Source organism: Centruroides vittatus, unplaced genomic scaffold (genome assembly GCF_030686945.1).
Source record: "Centruroides vittatus isolate TY-2023 unplaced genomic scaffold, ASM3068694v2 contig_400, whole genome shotgun sequence".
Taxonomy (NCBI): domain Eukaryota; kingdom Metazoa; phylum Arthropoda; class Arachnida; order Scorpiones; family Buthidae; genus Centruroides; species Centruroides vittatus.
In genome coordinates this window covers 4,363,988-4,380,686 of record NW_027122215.1, presented here as the reverse complement: position 1 = coordinate 4,380,686, position 16,699 = coordinate 4,363,988, and the positions used below count along the sequence as shown (strand labels likewise).

Here is a 16,699-nt window from a genome sequence, read left to right as displayed (position 1 = left end):
ACCATTATTTGTTTTTGCACAACACTATAAATGAGATTTTGTCCAGTTTTGGTGCTTTTTTCTAGACTTTTCCAAGTTTTATAACAATTTGTGTGTACTATTGATTGTTCATGGTTCGGAATTCTAGGATTTAAGATTCTAATATGTTCATACAATGCACTCCCTCTCTCCTTTTCGACCGAAGCAGAAGAAATGTGCCATCCCCTCCTAACCTACAACCGAAGGGTCACGTATGCAAATTTCATGAATTATTTTTGCCGCAAAATTTTTTATGATGATTTATTAATTAGCTAATTAATTGCGCTATTGTTTTTTATGGGAGATTTTTTTATCAAATTAATAAAATCATTCTAAACTTCTATTTGACGGATTTGACGTGGGTAGTTTTTAAAAGCTATTGGATGTTTTTTATAACATCAACATGTTTTTTTGTTTTTTATTCAGTAAAATTTTTTTCCCATACCTTTTTTTCAGTTCCCCCTGTATTTTAATAGCATAAAAATCCAAAATTTTGTGTTATATATGAATAGATGCGGTAAGTTAGCTCCCTACCGCTTTAGACCAATATTACCCTGAGGCGTACATGAGAATGACCCGGGAAAACTGATACCAGGGCTGTGTTCAGTAACGCAGAATTCTTGCTAAGTCTAGTTATGCTGCAATGTTGAACTCATTTCTAACTACTGCTTTACTCCTCCCACCACTAGCTTTCTTTATCTATTCTTAGCTCCGCCCACTAAGCCACTCAGAATTCTAACTTAGATGTTCTGCGTTACTGAACATGCTTCCAGCTGTTCTCCAGATCAACAGGTTTGTAAACAATGTATACTGCACAATTCCGAAACATCGTTGGTGCCTTTATTAAATCGGCGCCTATGGGTGGGGGCCACATTGGCCATACCCTAGTTACGGCTCTGCAATAAAAAGTATCTTTAATGACTTTTGACTTCTCATTCTTGTGATTTCTATCAAATAGGTGTTAATGCATTTCTATTGCATTTGGAAAAGTGTATTAATGTTGGTGGAGACAATTTTGATTAAACATGTAAGTTTTAAATTAAATTAATAAATGTTTAAAGTCAGAAGTAAAAATTAGCCATTTCATTTGCAACAACCTAATATATTTTTCTTGTATCTATTAGTACTTTATATGATTAAATAAATGTTAACACAAAATTTGATTCCATTGCTATATGAAATTGATCTATAATTCTTTTAAAATTATAAAATGTATTTATATTTAAAAAGATGCTAGATTTTTAATAATTTAACTTTAAATTCAGAGCAAACACTTACAAAGAATAAATACTGTATTTACTCGTGTATAAGACAATTTCGCATATAGGACAAGGTGTAACTTTAAAGATCAAAATAAAGAAAATTATATTTATTAATACAATTCTAATTTTATTTCATTTAATCACAAATAAAATATTATCAAATGCACATATCAAAGCAAACAACCAATCAAATGCACATATCAAAGCAAACAACCATTTTTCTTGATGTGATCACCTTTTGTCTACTCAGACTCACCCTCCAAAGCTTTGTTACAACTCTCCTCTTTTTCACTCTCACTCCATAAAGCAGCATCCTTTGATTTGTCAAGTGAATTTGAAATGCAGTATTTCCTGAATGACTTTGCTATCAGCTCTTGAGGAATGCTTTCCACACACCTTATACCCATATAGCAAAATCAACAGATTATAATGCGCATGATCAAAAAAAGTTTATTTTTAATGATTCAGAATGTGCAAATATTTATTAAAAATACCAATTTAACAACTATGAAATAACTACATTTATAATCATAGCTAAATGACCAGCTATTTTTGGATCATCTCTTTGAAAGCAACATTCACCTTGACCACGATAGCACCCTGCTATAATGGCAGCATAAACTATACACAGTTCACAAAAATTATTGCAAAAAACATAAAGATTCCTTTGCTTGTCCATATAGGACAACTTAGATTTTTGAAGCAGTGAAAAATGAACAAAAACCTCATCTTATATGCAAGTAACTATGGTAAAGGATACCACTTTTATAGGATACCACTTTAAAAATTTATGTATTTAAAAAAATAATCTAGTGTTATTTACAATAATTCAACATTATATAAAATTTTAAAACTTTATTTATATAAAATAAAAAAGAGTTTTATTTTGAAGATATATAAATTGTATTAACTTCTTATAGTACTGTACATGGTGTTCCACTCAAAAGAAAAAATTGACGATTAAAGATATAAGTTCACCAAAGGTCTTATAAGAGAAAAACACTCCAAATTTTATTGAAAAAATCATCACATCTCTGTGTGCTCCAGCAGTCACAGTGACAGCATCAAGGCAGTAGACAATTTCTTCTATATATGTTGTAGCATGTCATCTCACAGTGGCAATAGCTGCAATGATGCACTCCCAAAGATCCTGAAGGATTCTGATTTAAGTTGCATAAAACATATCTTTCACATAACCCCACAGAAAGAAATCTAGATCTTGGCTGACATACTAGACTATGATCTGTGTTTTCTCCTGTGGCAAAGCCATGACTGGACAATAATGCTCATGATTCGACTTCTGTGCCATCTTGCGGTATGAAAAAATCTCTGTAAAACTTTGAGTTTTCTCACCAGATGCCATTTGTTTCTTTCATATATCTTAAACCACACATTTTTATGGTGAATAAAGTAGGCGAGAAAACTTTGAAGCAGAACACACTGTATATATACTATAAATACAGTTAAATCAAAAAAACATGGATAAATAAATAAGAATGAAAAGACATATATTTTGTTAATGTGTCTTCAATATTTATTATTTGACACTAATTAGACTCATAATCCAATAATTTAGTCATTTAAATTTCATAAAATTCTACAAATAATGTGTAGTTTTTCTCTACAGAACAGTATAATTGATTGATATTACTTTATTAACAATAATATTATTTATTGATATATAGAAAATTATAATATCAATAAGTTAATTAAATTACTACCATCTGAATATATGCATTTTACTAGAAAATATTTCTCATCTGCAAATTTAAAAACCAAAATACATTTTTTACTTTTTTTTTTATAATTTACTTTTTGTTTTGAAAAGTTTTTCTCTTCAACTTAAATAAAGCATAGTTTTTTAAATATTAAAAAATAACAGAATGGAAAAACTTCAATTTAAGTTTATACTGTTTATCAAAAAAAGAACTAAGGCATAAAATTACTAAGATAAATAAATGAAATTTTAATAATTTTAAACAAAGAATTTAGAAATTGAATTAAAATTTTCATTTCATTAATTAGAGAAAATCAAATTTTTAATATTTATTACAGATTATTTTTTATATATAATTATTTTTATAGGTTTTAGTAAAGAACAAGATAAAGAATTTCAGAAAATATTTCCTCTATCGAAATACTCTGTTTTTGATACAGAAAGTACTACAGCCAAAATATTTTATACAGATCCCTTATCATTTACAAAAAATTATGCAAGCATTAAAAAATCCCATTCTGAACTAGAAACAGCAAAGAATAATATTCAGGAAGAGGTACCTGAATGGGAAAATATAGAAAATTTATATGAAAAAAAATTAATGGATACAGGTTTGTAATATTTATATATAATGTTTTTAAGATCTGCTTAAAACCTCTAAAAAAGTTTTTGTTGTCATAAATTTTTAGGACAAAAAGTTTCAAGTATCATTGAGAAAATTAATGCAATGAAAACAGAAATTTCCAAAAATAAAACACCAAAATCTTCAAGTTCATCAGATAAAAAAAGTAAGAAATTAAAATAATATAATTCAGTTAGTGATTGTTTATTCATATTATTTAGCATGCTATAATATGAGGCGTGTTCAATATAAAATCAGAAAAGGTCCATTAAGAGTTGGGAGGATAAGTAATAGCATAATAATCTTGACACACAACCCTTCCAAGTCAGAGGAAACAGTAAATGTGACTGGCAACACCACTGATGCACAAAAGCATAAGGCAGTGGATGGATAAAATGACAGTGCCTCCCCAGTACTGCATGAAGCAAGAGCAGTGTAGTGTTATTCAATTTTTGGCAAAAACCAATTGACATCTCTTGGCATGTGCAGATATAGTAACGAGTCAATTATAAATTGCACATAGGTGTAGGAATAGAGTTTTTAAGATTTCAAAAACAGTAACAGTTCTATGGAAGATTCTCCATGGCATTCACTGCAGTCCCAGCCATAGTTGCCAGTTGCATTTACTGTTGCCTCTGACTTGGAAGTGTTGTGTGTCAAAATTACACACATTACGATATTGCCCATCCTTGACTTATAATGGCATTTTTCCAGTTTTGTATTGAACATGCCTTGTATTAAGTTTACTCATGAGAAGATTTATTATAGTAAATGATATATAAATTAATTATTTTGATTTAAAATGAAATTAGAGATTTTCTCATTACATTTTGTTGAATGAGAATAAAATTTAAGTACACATTTTAAAATGATGCTTGGATTTCATCAAGAAAACTTATGATTAGAACCAAAGTTATACTGATTGACTGAAATAAATTTTTATAAATATTAATTATTGAAGCATTAGTGTTTTCATATGAATTAAAAATAAATTTAAAAGAAAATAAGTTTATATTATGCAGCTCAAGTACTTTTAAATTTTGTAATGTAAACAAATATTTTAAAATAATACTAATGATCCTGTGATATGATATATAGTAATATGCAAATTTTTATGAACTTTTTGTAGAAATCATAAACATGAAATTATTTTAATAAAACAACAGTAAAGTTTTGAACTTTAAAAATATTACATTTTATAACTGCTAATGGCATTTCATAAAATGATGGAAACATTTGAGGAAATAATTCAAGTTTTAAAACTATATGAGGAAAAACTGCAATTATCATTTAAAGAATGACATCACTAACTTACAGTATTGTACATTAGGTGAATTTGTCTTTGATCTTTATCAAACAGATAATGCAGAAACTTGTAAGATAGTTTTATTTCAGAATTGTTATATTTTTATAAACTTTTTTGTTAAAGAGACATTAATATTGAAGTGGTTTGCACAAAACAGAAATAGGCAATTGATAATTGTATAAGAAATGGAAATGGTCTTTATCTATTTAATTTACTTCGAAATAGAGCAGTGACTATCCATACTACAAAATTTTAAGTAACAAACATTCCCACATAAATTTTCCCATATCATCTTACTTTTTCTTTCAAGCAAAAGTATTACATATGGAACATGATATGTTCCATGTGTAATATCTGGCAAACTGAAATAAAACTGAATTGTATTCTTTATAAACTATAGCATTCTTGCTCTTTTAGACAGTCAGATATAATGTATTATCATCATAGTGTTTGAGAGATGACACATTACCACAATGTCAAAAAAATTGACTTATGTGCATTTCATAAATTGAGAACTATTATTTAGTATTTCACCATTATAGTCACACAACGTCCAAGAATTAAATTAAATGATTATGGTGTCTGTTACATATTCAAATTGGTTTCTATGTATATAAGCTCTTAAAAATACACCAAGAAGCCAAAAGTCATGGGATATGTGCCTAATAACAGATTGATCCTCTTTGAGCCCTCAACAATACAGCTACAAGTCAAAGCATGGAGTCAACAAGTTAGTGGTACTATTTGGCAGAGATGACACCCACCTACAGTACAGACTATAATTGTGCTGCAATGGATGGTGATGAATTATTGTAGCTTTGTTTCTATCCTGTCCCTCAGATAATCTAAGGGGTTCATATGGAATCATGGGGTAAAGTCAGTAGAGTATTTCTCAAGCCACCTCCTTGCAACCAAAGACAGGTGACATATTGCATTATTCTTGTTCAATTTTTTAAAAAATAATACATTTTAAAATATCAAATCAATTGTAATTAAGTTAAAACAAATCATATGTTTTTTATATTAATTCAATTGTAAGAAGTGTGAAGTCAATGGACCAATTTCTGGACCTTTGAGAAAGACAGACAAAGTCATAGAAAACCACCTTTGCAAGAAGACAACCTTCTTATAAATGAAAAGTAGTTGTGAATAATCTGAACATGAGTCAGGTTACCTACATCTCTTTATGATTCTCAAACACTGTGATAGTGAAGGGTATTCCAAAATTGTTCTGATATTGTTTATAAATAGATCTGATGTAATTATTTTTATAATTTTTATTTGTATTTTCAAGAAAATTAAAATATAATTTTATTAAATTAGTGTTTAATTTAAGAGTAATAATAAAATAAATTTCTTTATTGTTTTTAATTAGAAAGATCTGAAAAATCTTTACACAAAAATAAAATACAAAGAACAAGATATATATATAAATACCCAAAGAAATATTTAATAAAAAGAAGAGAAGAAAAATCAGAAAGTATAAGGTGATTATTTATAATAGTTAAATTTAGTAATATTAATCATTTACATTAAACATAATTTAGTGTTTAACAGTGTAATAACTACATATTTAAAAACATTTTAACTATCTTCTATGTATTTTTAATGAATATGAAATATTTGAAAATGAAGTTTGCAAAGATTAAATGTTCATGTTTTAAACAATGGCTCTTTGTGAATGTTAATGTCAAAATCAAGAAACATTTTTTTGGTTAATGAAGATCACTATTTTACAACACTCAAATCAATTATTCAGTTTTTACATAAAAATCAGGAGAAAAGAATTTAATTCATAATGAAAATTCTATTTTTTTTCTTTTTTTCCTTTACAGAATTTTTTGAGAGAAAAATACTTCATATTAAAAAATATATATATTAAACATTTTTTTTATATTCATAGAGATATATGCTTAGAAAAATAATACAATAGTCCAATTAATTGTCAGATTACTTTAAGATTTTAAAAATAATAATGGAAAAAATTTAATTTACTTCACAATCATGAAAAATTCCATAAGTATAAAAATATGTCTCAGGTTCTTCCCTTGTCTTCAGGCAACAATTTGAAACTTTTCAGAGTGCGGGAGATGTCGACATCGATGCTCAACCTGGTATATACTGATTGGATAGTATTCCTCTGAACTTTGAAACTCTCCCTTGTAATTCCAGCCTTTTATTTTTCTGACAGAAACAATTCTTTTATAGTATTTGCGAGACTGTTGGGCAGGCACTCATTAAATTTTGCATCGGTTTTTATTTTTGAAAAGTGAGAGTATAATAGCAAAGGTAGAGAATGGGCAGATGTCTGATGTTGCTGGGCAGTATGGCTTGAACAGGTCTACAGTAGGCTACAGTTCAATATTATCTAAGAAAGATATAGTATAATCAAGAAGCTTATAATCAAGATACAGTATAATCAAGCAGCTTAAGGAGTAACAAAATTTACATCTGAGAAATAAAGAACATTGAAGAACTCATAATGGAACCTGAAATGGATCTGATGACAGAAGAACGCCAAGAATGCTTGAATGAAGAACATCAAAAAACTCGGCGAGATATGTTTTCTTCTGAAAAAGAGGATTAATGCTGATATTTGCTGTTAAAGATCTTTTGAAGAAGTGGAAGGATGTCAGAATAACAGTCTTAGAATGGCATCCAAACCAGGTTGAGGTTAATAGGCTTAGGGATCTCTACAATTATAATGATATTAATTACTTATGAAAAATCCTGAAGAAGAGAGAGAAGCAAATGACAGTGGACAAATTCTTTAACTCCCACAAACAGAAAAAACATGACGAATAAAAATGCAAGACTGTGTATATATGTATTTTTATTATTACATATAAATAAACATAGTAAAAAAGTATATATTTTTTATTTTTTGGGGTCTCCAGAACAAGTTAATAAAATTCCCATAAAAACCTATGGTAAATTGATAATCAGTTAACAAATAATTCGGATAGCAAACAAAGTCTTTGAACAGATTATGTTTGTTAACTTATCACCCACTGTATTTTATTGATAAAATGCAAGTAAAACATCCATATGAATATAGAGCAACTATCTCTTATTTTAAGAAATACTAATTTTAGGCAACAAAAGTTAAATTATTTAAGAATCAATAAATAAATGTATTAATGAATTAAGAAAGTTTAACATATTAGTAAAAGATATAAAACAAACATTTAAATTACAATAATATAAGATGGCATACAAAATCCACTTTATCAATTTTCAATTGAATAAACAGATTTTGTTTCATTTGATATCATATATGCTCAAATTGAAATCGAATATTTAATTTATGAATTCAAACTCTATCCTATAGTAAATTTCCGATATATCTTTTCATGCTCAAATTTTAAAAATGGAGTATGTTTAAATAATTAAGCATTACACATATTTACATTTTTATTATATTTCATTTTACTTTGTAAAGCATGTTACAAAATATTATATGCTTATAAATTAATCCTTAGTTAATATTTTTTAATATTATTTCTCATTTATATTTTTTAGTTCACCAATAGAAGAAACAAAACCAGAAGCCATATTCAAATATCGTAATTTTGGTACTCAGACAAATAATAAACCTATTACAGAAGATAAGGAAAACAATATTATTGATAGCAACTCTAAATCAGACTCTCTCTATCCATCCTTTTCTTCAAACACTAGTTATTACTCTCTCCCAGAACATCATGGAAAACCACAGTTTTCTTTCCACAATGAATCGACAAATTCTTCTGGCCTCAGCGAAGACAAAACAGAATATGAAAATTTGTTAAAAAGATATAAAAAACTTATAACATATAAAAGCAATTTAGATAGAAATAGAGGAATAGGTCAAGAAGATATGAAAAAAGAACTATTGGTAGATGATTCTGACAAGGAAAAGCAAACATCTAACTTTGTTGATGTTAAAAATGAGAAAACTGATCTTCTAAATGATCAGAATAATCAAGAAATAGAATTTAGTCTTCTAAGTAATCTTAGTACTTCAAATGAAAATTCAGTCCTTAAACAATTAATGTTTTATGAAGTTATTGAAAATAATAATATGGAAAAGAATGAAATTCAAACAGAAGATGAAAAAAGTGAGTATAATGAATATTTTAAAGTGTGTATAAAATATTTACTTTAAATATAAAATAATTAAAATAAAATTTACTATTTAATATGAAACTAATAGATAAAAGATTAATAACTATTCTACAGGAAAAAAAAAATATAATTTAATAAGAAATGTATCAACTAATTTTCATAAGTTATTCAAACAGAATGTATAAAAAGTAATTTCAATTTCAAGAAAAAAATTATATATAAAAAGATTTAAAAACAATAATAACGTGTTTTGGATACAAAGGAAAAGATCTCATAAAGAATAGTTTTGCATAATTCTAAAAAATGAAAGAATACAAGAAATGCAAATCTAAAGACAAAATTTAAATTATACATAAACATATCAATTAGGAAATTGAATTTGAAAACAAAGTAAATAAAAGCAAATTAAACTATCCACAAGATGATCAGCATTATTATATTTTCTATAGTACTAAATTTTATTTAGACAGAAAGAATTAAATATTTGACATAAATCATTTTAACAGAAAACGTGCAAGATAAAAAAAAACTAATTCTGGAAAAATTCCAGATGTAAATCAAAATACAAGGATTAAAACTCCTATTTATTTTAAAATTCAGATAAAAAATGTTGAACATATGTTACAGAAATATGAAAAAAGTTCCTAGTTTCTAAAAATAACAGGAAAACATATGAAAAATGATTTATTAATAAAGAAAAATATTTCAAATTTAAAAAAAGTCTGATTATAATCAGACTTTTTTAAAATTTATTCTATTTATTTTAATTTTTAAATTTAGTCTATAATTATTATTCTTCATAGACTAAAATCTTGAATTAAATTGAAATTGAAAAGTTTGTAAATAATATAATAAGATTATGATGAAAAATCTATCAAATACAAATATTCATAATAATAAACAAGAATTGTATAAAGTTGTAAATTTAAAAATCTTTATATTTATTTATTTAATTTAATTAATACAAGTAATGTCCAATAGACAAAAAAGAACCATCTCTGATAATAGAGCCTTAAATAAAAGCAAAAAACAAGAAGGAAAATGCCGTGCATGAAAAACAATTGAAACATATATAAATAAAACAATCAAAATATACACTTTGAAAAGCAAAAGATAAAAATACAACATAAAATCAATTGATTAATATACAATTGCAATAAAATGACAATAAAAGCAAAACTTATATAATATACAGTCAAACCTGTTTTTATGTGCGATTTTTTTAATGCGAATTTTTAATTAATGCGGTTTTTTTAATGCGATTTTTATTAATGCGGTTTTTTTTGTGCGATTTTTTATTTGTGCGGTATAGTTGGCGACTAGTCTCGTGCGATTCGTCATGTCTCACGTTGACTTATTATAGCTAAATAAACTTATTATAGCATAAATGCACTTATTATAGTAATATTATTGCATGAATATGCGAAAAATGAAATAATTTACTTTTTAAGTCAACAAAACACCACCTGGACAAAAATATGTAAAACAGACGATAGACCAGACGATGCAGTCAAGTGCTGACATCTGTTGTCAATAAATTCTATTTCGTACGGTTTTGAGTTATTTTCTATGTGAGACTTTTTTTATGCGGTCCCTGTTGACCGCATAAAAAAAAATATTTTTTAATTGTGTTGCGAAAACTATTTTTTACAGCCATTCGTGAAGTTTCGTGCATAATGCGTTTTTTTAATGCGGTCCCTATCCCCCGCATAAAAACAGGTTTGACTGTATATGTTACAGTAAAAACCCGTTTTTAGTGAAAACGCGTTTTAACTAGTTGAAACTAGTTTTTACTGGATGTCATTGTTAAAACTAGAATTTACTGCTAGTCAAAAATGAATTTGAGTTAAAACTAGTTTTAACTAGACAAAACGGGTTTTAACAAAATGGCTTAGTAAAAATTGTTTCGACCAAGGTCATTCAGCTAACACGTTCCTATAGTGTATGATAAATTTCGTATCGCTTTAACCCTTTTCCCCAACATCTTGTTTACGTTTATTTTGCGATCCCTCCTAAGGCAATATAGGTCAGTCAGGCAATATTATTTTAAAAGTTCACCAAAAATCAAATTATCATTATATCTATATGAAAAAAATCACTTACATTTATTCATATCTTTAGTTTTAAATAAGATATTTTTCAATGCATTTTATTAGAAAAATTTATAAGAAAAAAAAATAATATATATCAGAACTGACACATAAACTTGATAATTTGTAACATTTTGTGAAAATTAACATTGTCTAGTTACATAGTTGTTTGCTGGCACTGAGCCAGAAAGACGTAGAATATTGTTTTGTACAATTCAATATAACACTTATGCATGTATGTTTATTCGTTGTGAAATTATCGCACATTATATCAAACATTTGTTTGAAATCAAAATTTTATACTGCTATCAACTAATATAATGAATTATTATACTTTATTCACTTCATATCGAACGAGATTATATCTGTTGTTAATAAATTTTACAAAAATTGATATTTACCAAAGTAACGATGAATCGGTACCCTCGAAGTTTTGCTTAAAAAGCCAGGGTACCGATCGATAGGTGCCTTCAGGGACAAAGGGTTAATTAATGTTAATAACACAGATGTGTGACCAATATTTTCAATAAATATCGTATTAAATAATACAAATGTTTTAATCCCAATCATCACTTTATTTATTTCCCCCAAACATATTTATGTAGCTAAAATTAGTTTTAACTAATGTTAAAAGTTAAAAAGTTAATGTTTGATTTTAGTTTTATCTAAAATCAAAACATGTACAGCAGTAAATTTTAGTTTCAACTAGACCAGTGATTCTCAAAGTGGGGGTCACGACCCCCAAGGGGGTCGTGAAAAATATTTGGGGGGTCGCTGAAAAATTGATGCCAGATCAATTTTTTCAAATATTTTATAAATTTACTATGGATTCATGTTTAGAAATAATAGAAATAAAAAATATATAAAATAATTTTTACTTAAATAAATTGCACATATAAATAATAAAAATACACCTATCCCTCGTTTTACACGGTACTTTTTTTACACGTTTTCGCTTTTACACGGTTTAAAAAATATATGTAGAAAATAAACTGCCTATGATCAAAAAGAACAATTTTTAACTCTAATCTACATCTATATTCCAATCCACCTTAATTATATGTTATAGTTGATATTTAGGATACTAGGTGACAGTTTTATTTCAATCCGTCAAATAGTAACCGATAAACCGATATAGGGTACTCCCCATACGCACGAAGTTGCATTCGTTGCACATAGTTTTAAACCAGAAAATTTTAAATTTTTCATATTCATAAGTAACAAACGATTACATTATTTTTAATTACATTTTTACATTACATTACATTACATTACACAATTACATTACATTTTTATGAATCTTTCAGATTTTATTTCTTGTTCCTTTGTACTTTGTATTTAATTAATAAAAGAATATATTTTTTTGCCTTTCAATATTTTTGTTTGATTTATGTACCTTTAAAAAATTGAAAAAAATTCATAATTAATAAACAACAAAATTATGCGATTTTTGCATACTTTTCGATTTACACGATTTTACATTCAAAAAGATACAAATTCGATTTACACGTTTTTCTCAGGAACCTATCTTCCATGTAAATCGAGGGATAGGTGTAATATAAATATTTAAATACGAGCGTAACCCCCTCTCTCCGGGATGTTTTTTGACACATACTTATTCTTTGAGGGTCCTTTGAAATTTTTAAGTGCATAAGGGGGGTCGCGGTCCAAAAAGTTTGAGAAACACTGAACTAGACAAAACGGGTTATAACAATGACATCCAGTAAAAACTTGTTTCAACTAGTTAAAACGTGTTTTCACTAAAAACGGGTTTTTACTGTAACATATATATATATACAGTTGAGTCTGCATAAGTCTGTTTCGGGACCAATACTGAAACAAAAGGCAATGGAAATTGTTGGGGTACTTGGAGCAGAAACCAACTTTAGTGCCAGTGATGGATGGTTAGAGAGGTACAGTACATTGCACTACTGTATTTTCCTAATTGTAGTATTGAATCTTTGAATCTTTACATTGAATCTTTACATGTCCTTATACATTATACAATTATACATATCCAATTATACATTGAATCTTTACATGTCCTTTTTGAAATAAAGGTCTGAGGACACATGTATTTAGGACCTTACATGATTTAGGTATGTGTCCTCATACATGAAAAGAAAGGGCATTGAGTTATACCTAATCAACATTTTTGAAAAGAAATACATGATTTCTTATGTGTATTATGACCAGGGACACAAAACCCCACATTATCAAGAAATGAATTGCCAACCCTTTAATAATAATTTTTTTTTTTAATGTGTAAATGAAAAGTGAGTTTATAATCAGAGATTATTCCCAAATCAGAGATTGGATGAATGTAAGCTGAGTTTTCAAAAAAAAAAATATCTAGAATAGGAGAAGAAACAAAAGAAAAGTGCATAACAACTGCTTCATGCACATAATTAATAATTATTAGAACAGAAAGTACAGTCAAACCTGTTTTTATGCGGTGGATAGGGACCGCATTAAAAAAAACGCATAAAAAAAATCGCACGAAACTTCACGAATGGCTGTAAAAAATAGTTTTCGCAACACAATTAAAAAATATTTTTTTTATGCGGTCAACAGGGACCGCATAAAAAAAGTCTCACATAGAAAATAACTCAAAACCGTACGAAATAGAATTTATTAACAACAGATGTCAGCACTTGACTGCATCGTCTGGTCTATCGTCTGTTTTACATATTTTTGTCCAGGTGGTGTTTTGTTGACTTAAAAAGTAAATTATTTCATTTTTCGCATATTCATGCAATAATATTACTATAATAAGTGCATTTATGCTATAATAAGTTTATTTAGCTATAATAAGTCAACGTGAGACATGACGAATCGCACGAGACTAGTCGCCAACTATACCGCACAATAATCGCAAAAAAAATCGCACAAAAAAAATCGCACATAAAAAGAGCGCATAAAAACAGGTTTGACTGTACTTATTACTTAATATAATTAAGACAGAAAAAGAAAAATAGATAATTAAAAAAACTTTTTATCTGCAAAAATTATATTAATGAAAGAATATATAAAAGAAAAATATCTGTTTTATAAAAATATAAAGTGACAAATAACAAAGTGAAGAAATAAATACCAATTTTATAATTGATTAACAAAATTTTAAGTAGTTAAGGCTGATTATAACCTCTTTGGTTATGCATGCAAGCTCTATTAGATGGCATTAAAAATTTAATGCTTTTTCTATGGGAAGATCCTTTACCAAAAATTCTTGAAAATGGAGACAGGTAAAAACCAAACAATTTTTTGTTAGAATCCTATTTAATTCTTCTTTTAATGTACAGTTCAGAATTTTGAAAATTAAATTCGTTAATTTTTTACAACTCTAAAAATTCTTAGAAAATTACTGAATTCAACTTTATTAATGTACAGTTACTCAAGAATTAGATTAAAAAATTATAATTTTTAATAAATTGTTAAAAATCTAACAAATTCAAAAAAAATTGAACCATTGATAAAAAAGTAGTCATATTATTTAGAAAAATCAAATCAAATTAATATATTAAACAGTAAAGGAACCTAATTTTCATAATCAAAATATGAAGGATATTTTTATAAATAAATCATCTAATCAAGAAAAATTATTTTACAAAACTTAAATGAAAGATATTTCAGAAAAGAATTAAAACTAATAAAATTGAACTTTTTAAAATGATTTAAAGGAAAAATTATATTTATAAATGAAGATATAATCAAAATCATTTATAAAGAACCTTTATCATGAGAATTTGTCTAATAAAAATGTAAAAGTAAAGGAAATGCAAATTCAGCAGCAAAATTTTTATTACTTGATGAATAAAGCATAAAGTATGTGTAAGCTAAGAAACCAAATTACCAGAAACTGATCTTCTGATCTTTATTTAAATTTTGAAATAAAAACGACTTCACCAAAGCATTTTAATGAAACAAAAACATATGTAAAATCAAATAAAGAATTTTAGAGGGGAAAGCATATTCACTTGTCCATCTAAAACAGAAAACAAATCTCTTGGTATGAAAAAATAAAGAAAATTTCAGGTACCATATTTTACGGACTATAAGACGCACTTTTTTCTTCAAAAAATTGTCTCCAAAATTCAGGTGTGTCTTATAGTCCATAGCGTCTTATAGGTATTTTTTTTTAAAAATTGTTTAAAAATTAAGGTGCGTCTTATAGTCCGTAAAATACGGTAATTGATGTTCCTAAAATGAACTTTTCAAATAACTGAAATAATTAATTATACAGAAGAAAATTTAAATAAGTTTGCAGAACAAGGAAAATACTTTTTATCTGATATGATAGAATTACCATTTATGGTAGGAAGGTACAAACATTTTTGCAGATTCAAAAACAGTCAAATAGTTTAATGAAAGCACAAATAAAAATCAATTAAAAATTTAATGAAAAACAAAAAAATATTGAGAAAAGTACATATTAAAATGAATTTTTAACAAGATCAATATCTTTTAACCAAAAATAGGCAAATGATAAATTTTATTTCTAAAATAAATTTGAAAAATTTTATTCAAAAATGTATTATATATCTACTGAGGAAAAGTGGAAGAAAGGTTTTTTCAATGAGTCAATAATGTTGGTTCTCTAAAACAAATAAAAAAAAATATGAACAACGTATACTGCTTTCCTATTAATATAACTGAACATGGAGAACAAAAAGAAGGTTGATTTTCAATAGGTAAAGGGAGTGTGCATTTTTTAACAGTATTCTTCAGAGAAATGGTAAAGAAATGATTAAATCATATTCAACAATAAATTCAAGAAATAAAAATATTCAAATGAAGATCATCAATTAGAAAGAAAGATGTATTGAGTTGAAGAAGATTCAGCAAAATGTAGTAGATTTAATTCTTCTTCATGGTTCATACAACAAATATTTCAACAAGAATATTCTTATCAAATTCCTAAGAAACTATTATACAAAAATTTTGTTTTGTGAAAGATAAATAGAAGAAATTTTATTTACTGGAAAAAGTAATTAAATAGAAGATTTTTCCAACAAAGATTTATAAAATGATAAAAAGTAACCGCCAGACATTTATCTACAGACTTTCAATAAGAAGCAATCCTTTTAAAGAAAATTTAAAATTGATTCAAATACAGTAAAATAAAGAAATATTTATATTATTTGATATTGCAGATAGTTCTTACTTTCATTGATTTTAATGATTATATAATGAGCAATTATTTATTATGACATTGTCACAATGCCAGGCTGCAATTTTGATTATATTTTTAATAATTTTTTAATTTAAAATATATGCTCTCAACCTCAAATTAGTAGTGTTTTGCCCCTGTACAACATACTTTTCTGTTAGTAATATAGTCATGCCAGTCACCTGTCTAACTCCTTTCAGTGGAAGTTTGTATATAGTTAATAGGGGCCTCCTGCCCCTAATCTTTCCACATCTGGTCTTGGCTTTCATCTAACTAACTCCATTCTCGAGATTAAGGAAAGACAGATAGACAATGGTGGGGATTTATAGGTTTACAATTTTTTCAAATTGCAGCCCAATAATTTGTATTTCAGTTATCAGAAATAAGTCCATAAAAAACTAAAAAGA

General features: G+C 26.8%; 1 protein-coding gene across 4 annotated transcripts in view; it reads left to right on the top strand.

Moving 5' to 3' along the window:
• The window catches only part of LOC136976477 (repetitive organellar protein-like), a 61,901-nt gene that overhangs the window by 14,578 nt on the left and 30,624 nt on the right, over window positions 1–16,699 (top strand). For all 4 annotated transcript variants that reach the window (XM_067271774.1, XM_067271772.1, XM_067271773.1 and 1 more), the window contains exons 9-12: window positions 3,366–3,608; window positions 3,687–3,785; window positions 6,301–6,412; window positions 8,448–9,025. In XM_067271774.1, coding sequence (XP_067127875.1) covers window positions 3,366–3,608; window positions 3,687–3,785; window positions 6,301–6,412; window positions 8,448–9,025 — 1,032 coding nt within the window. The remainder of the gene's footprint in view (window positions 1–3,365; window positions 3,609–3,686; window positions 3,786–6,300; window positions 6,413–8,447; window positions 9,026–16,699) is intronic.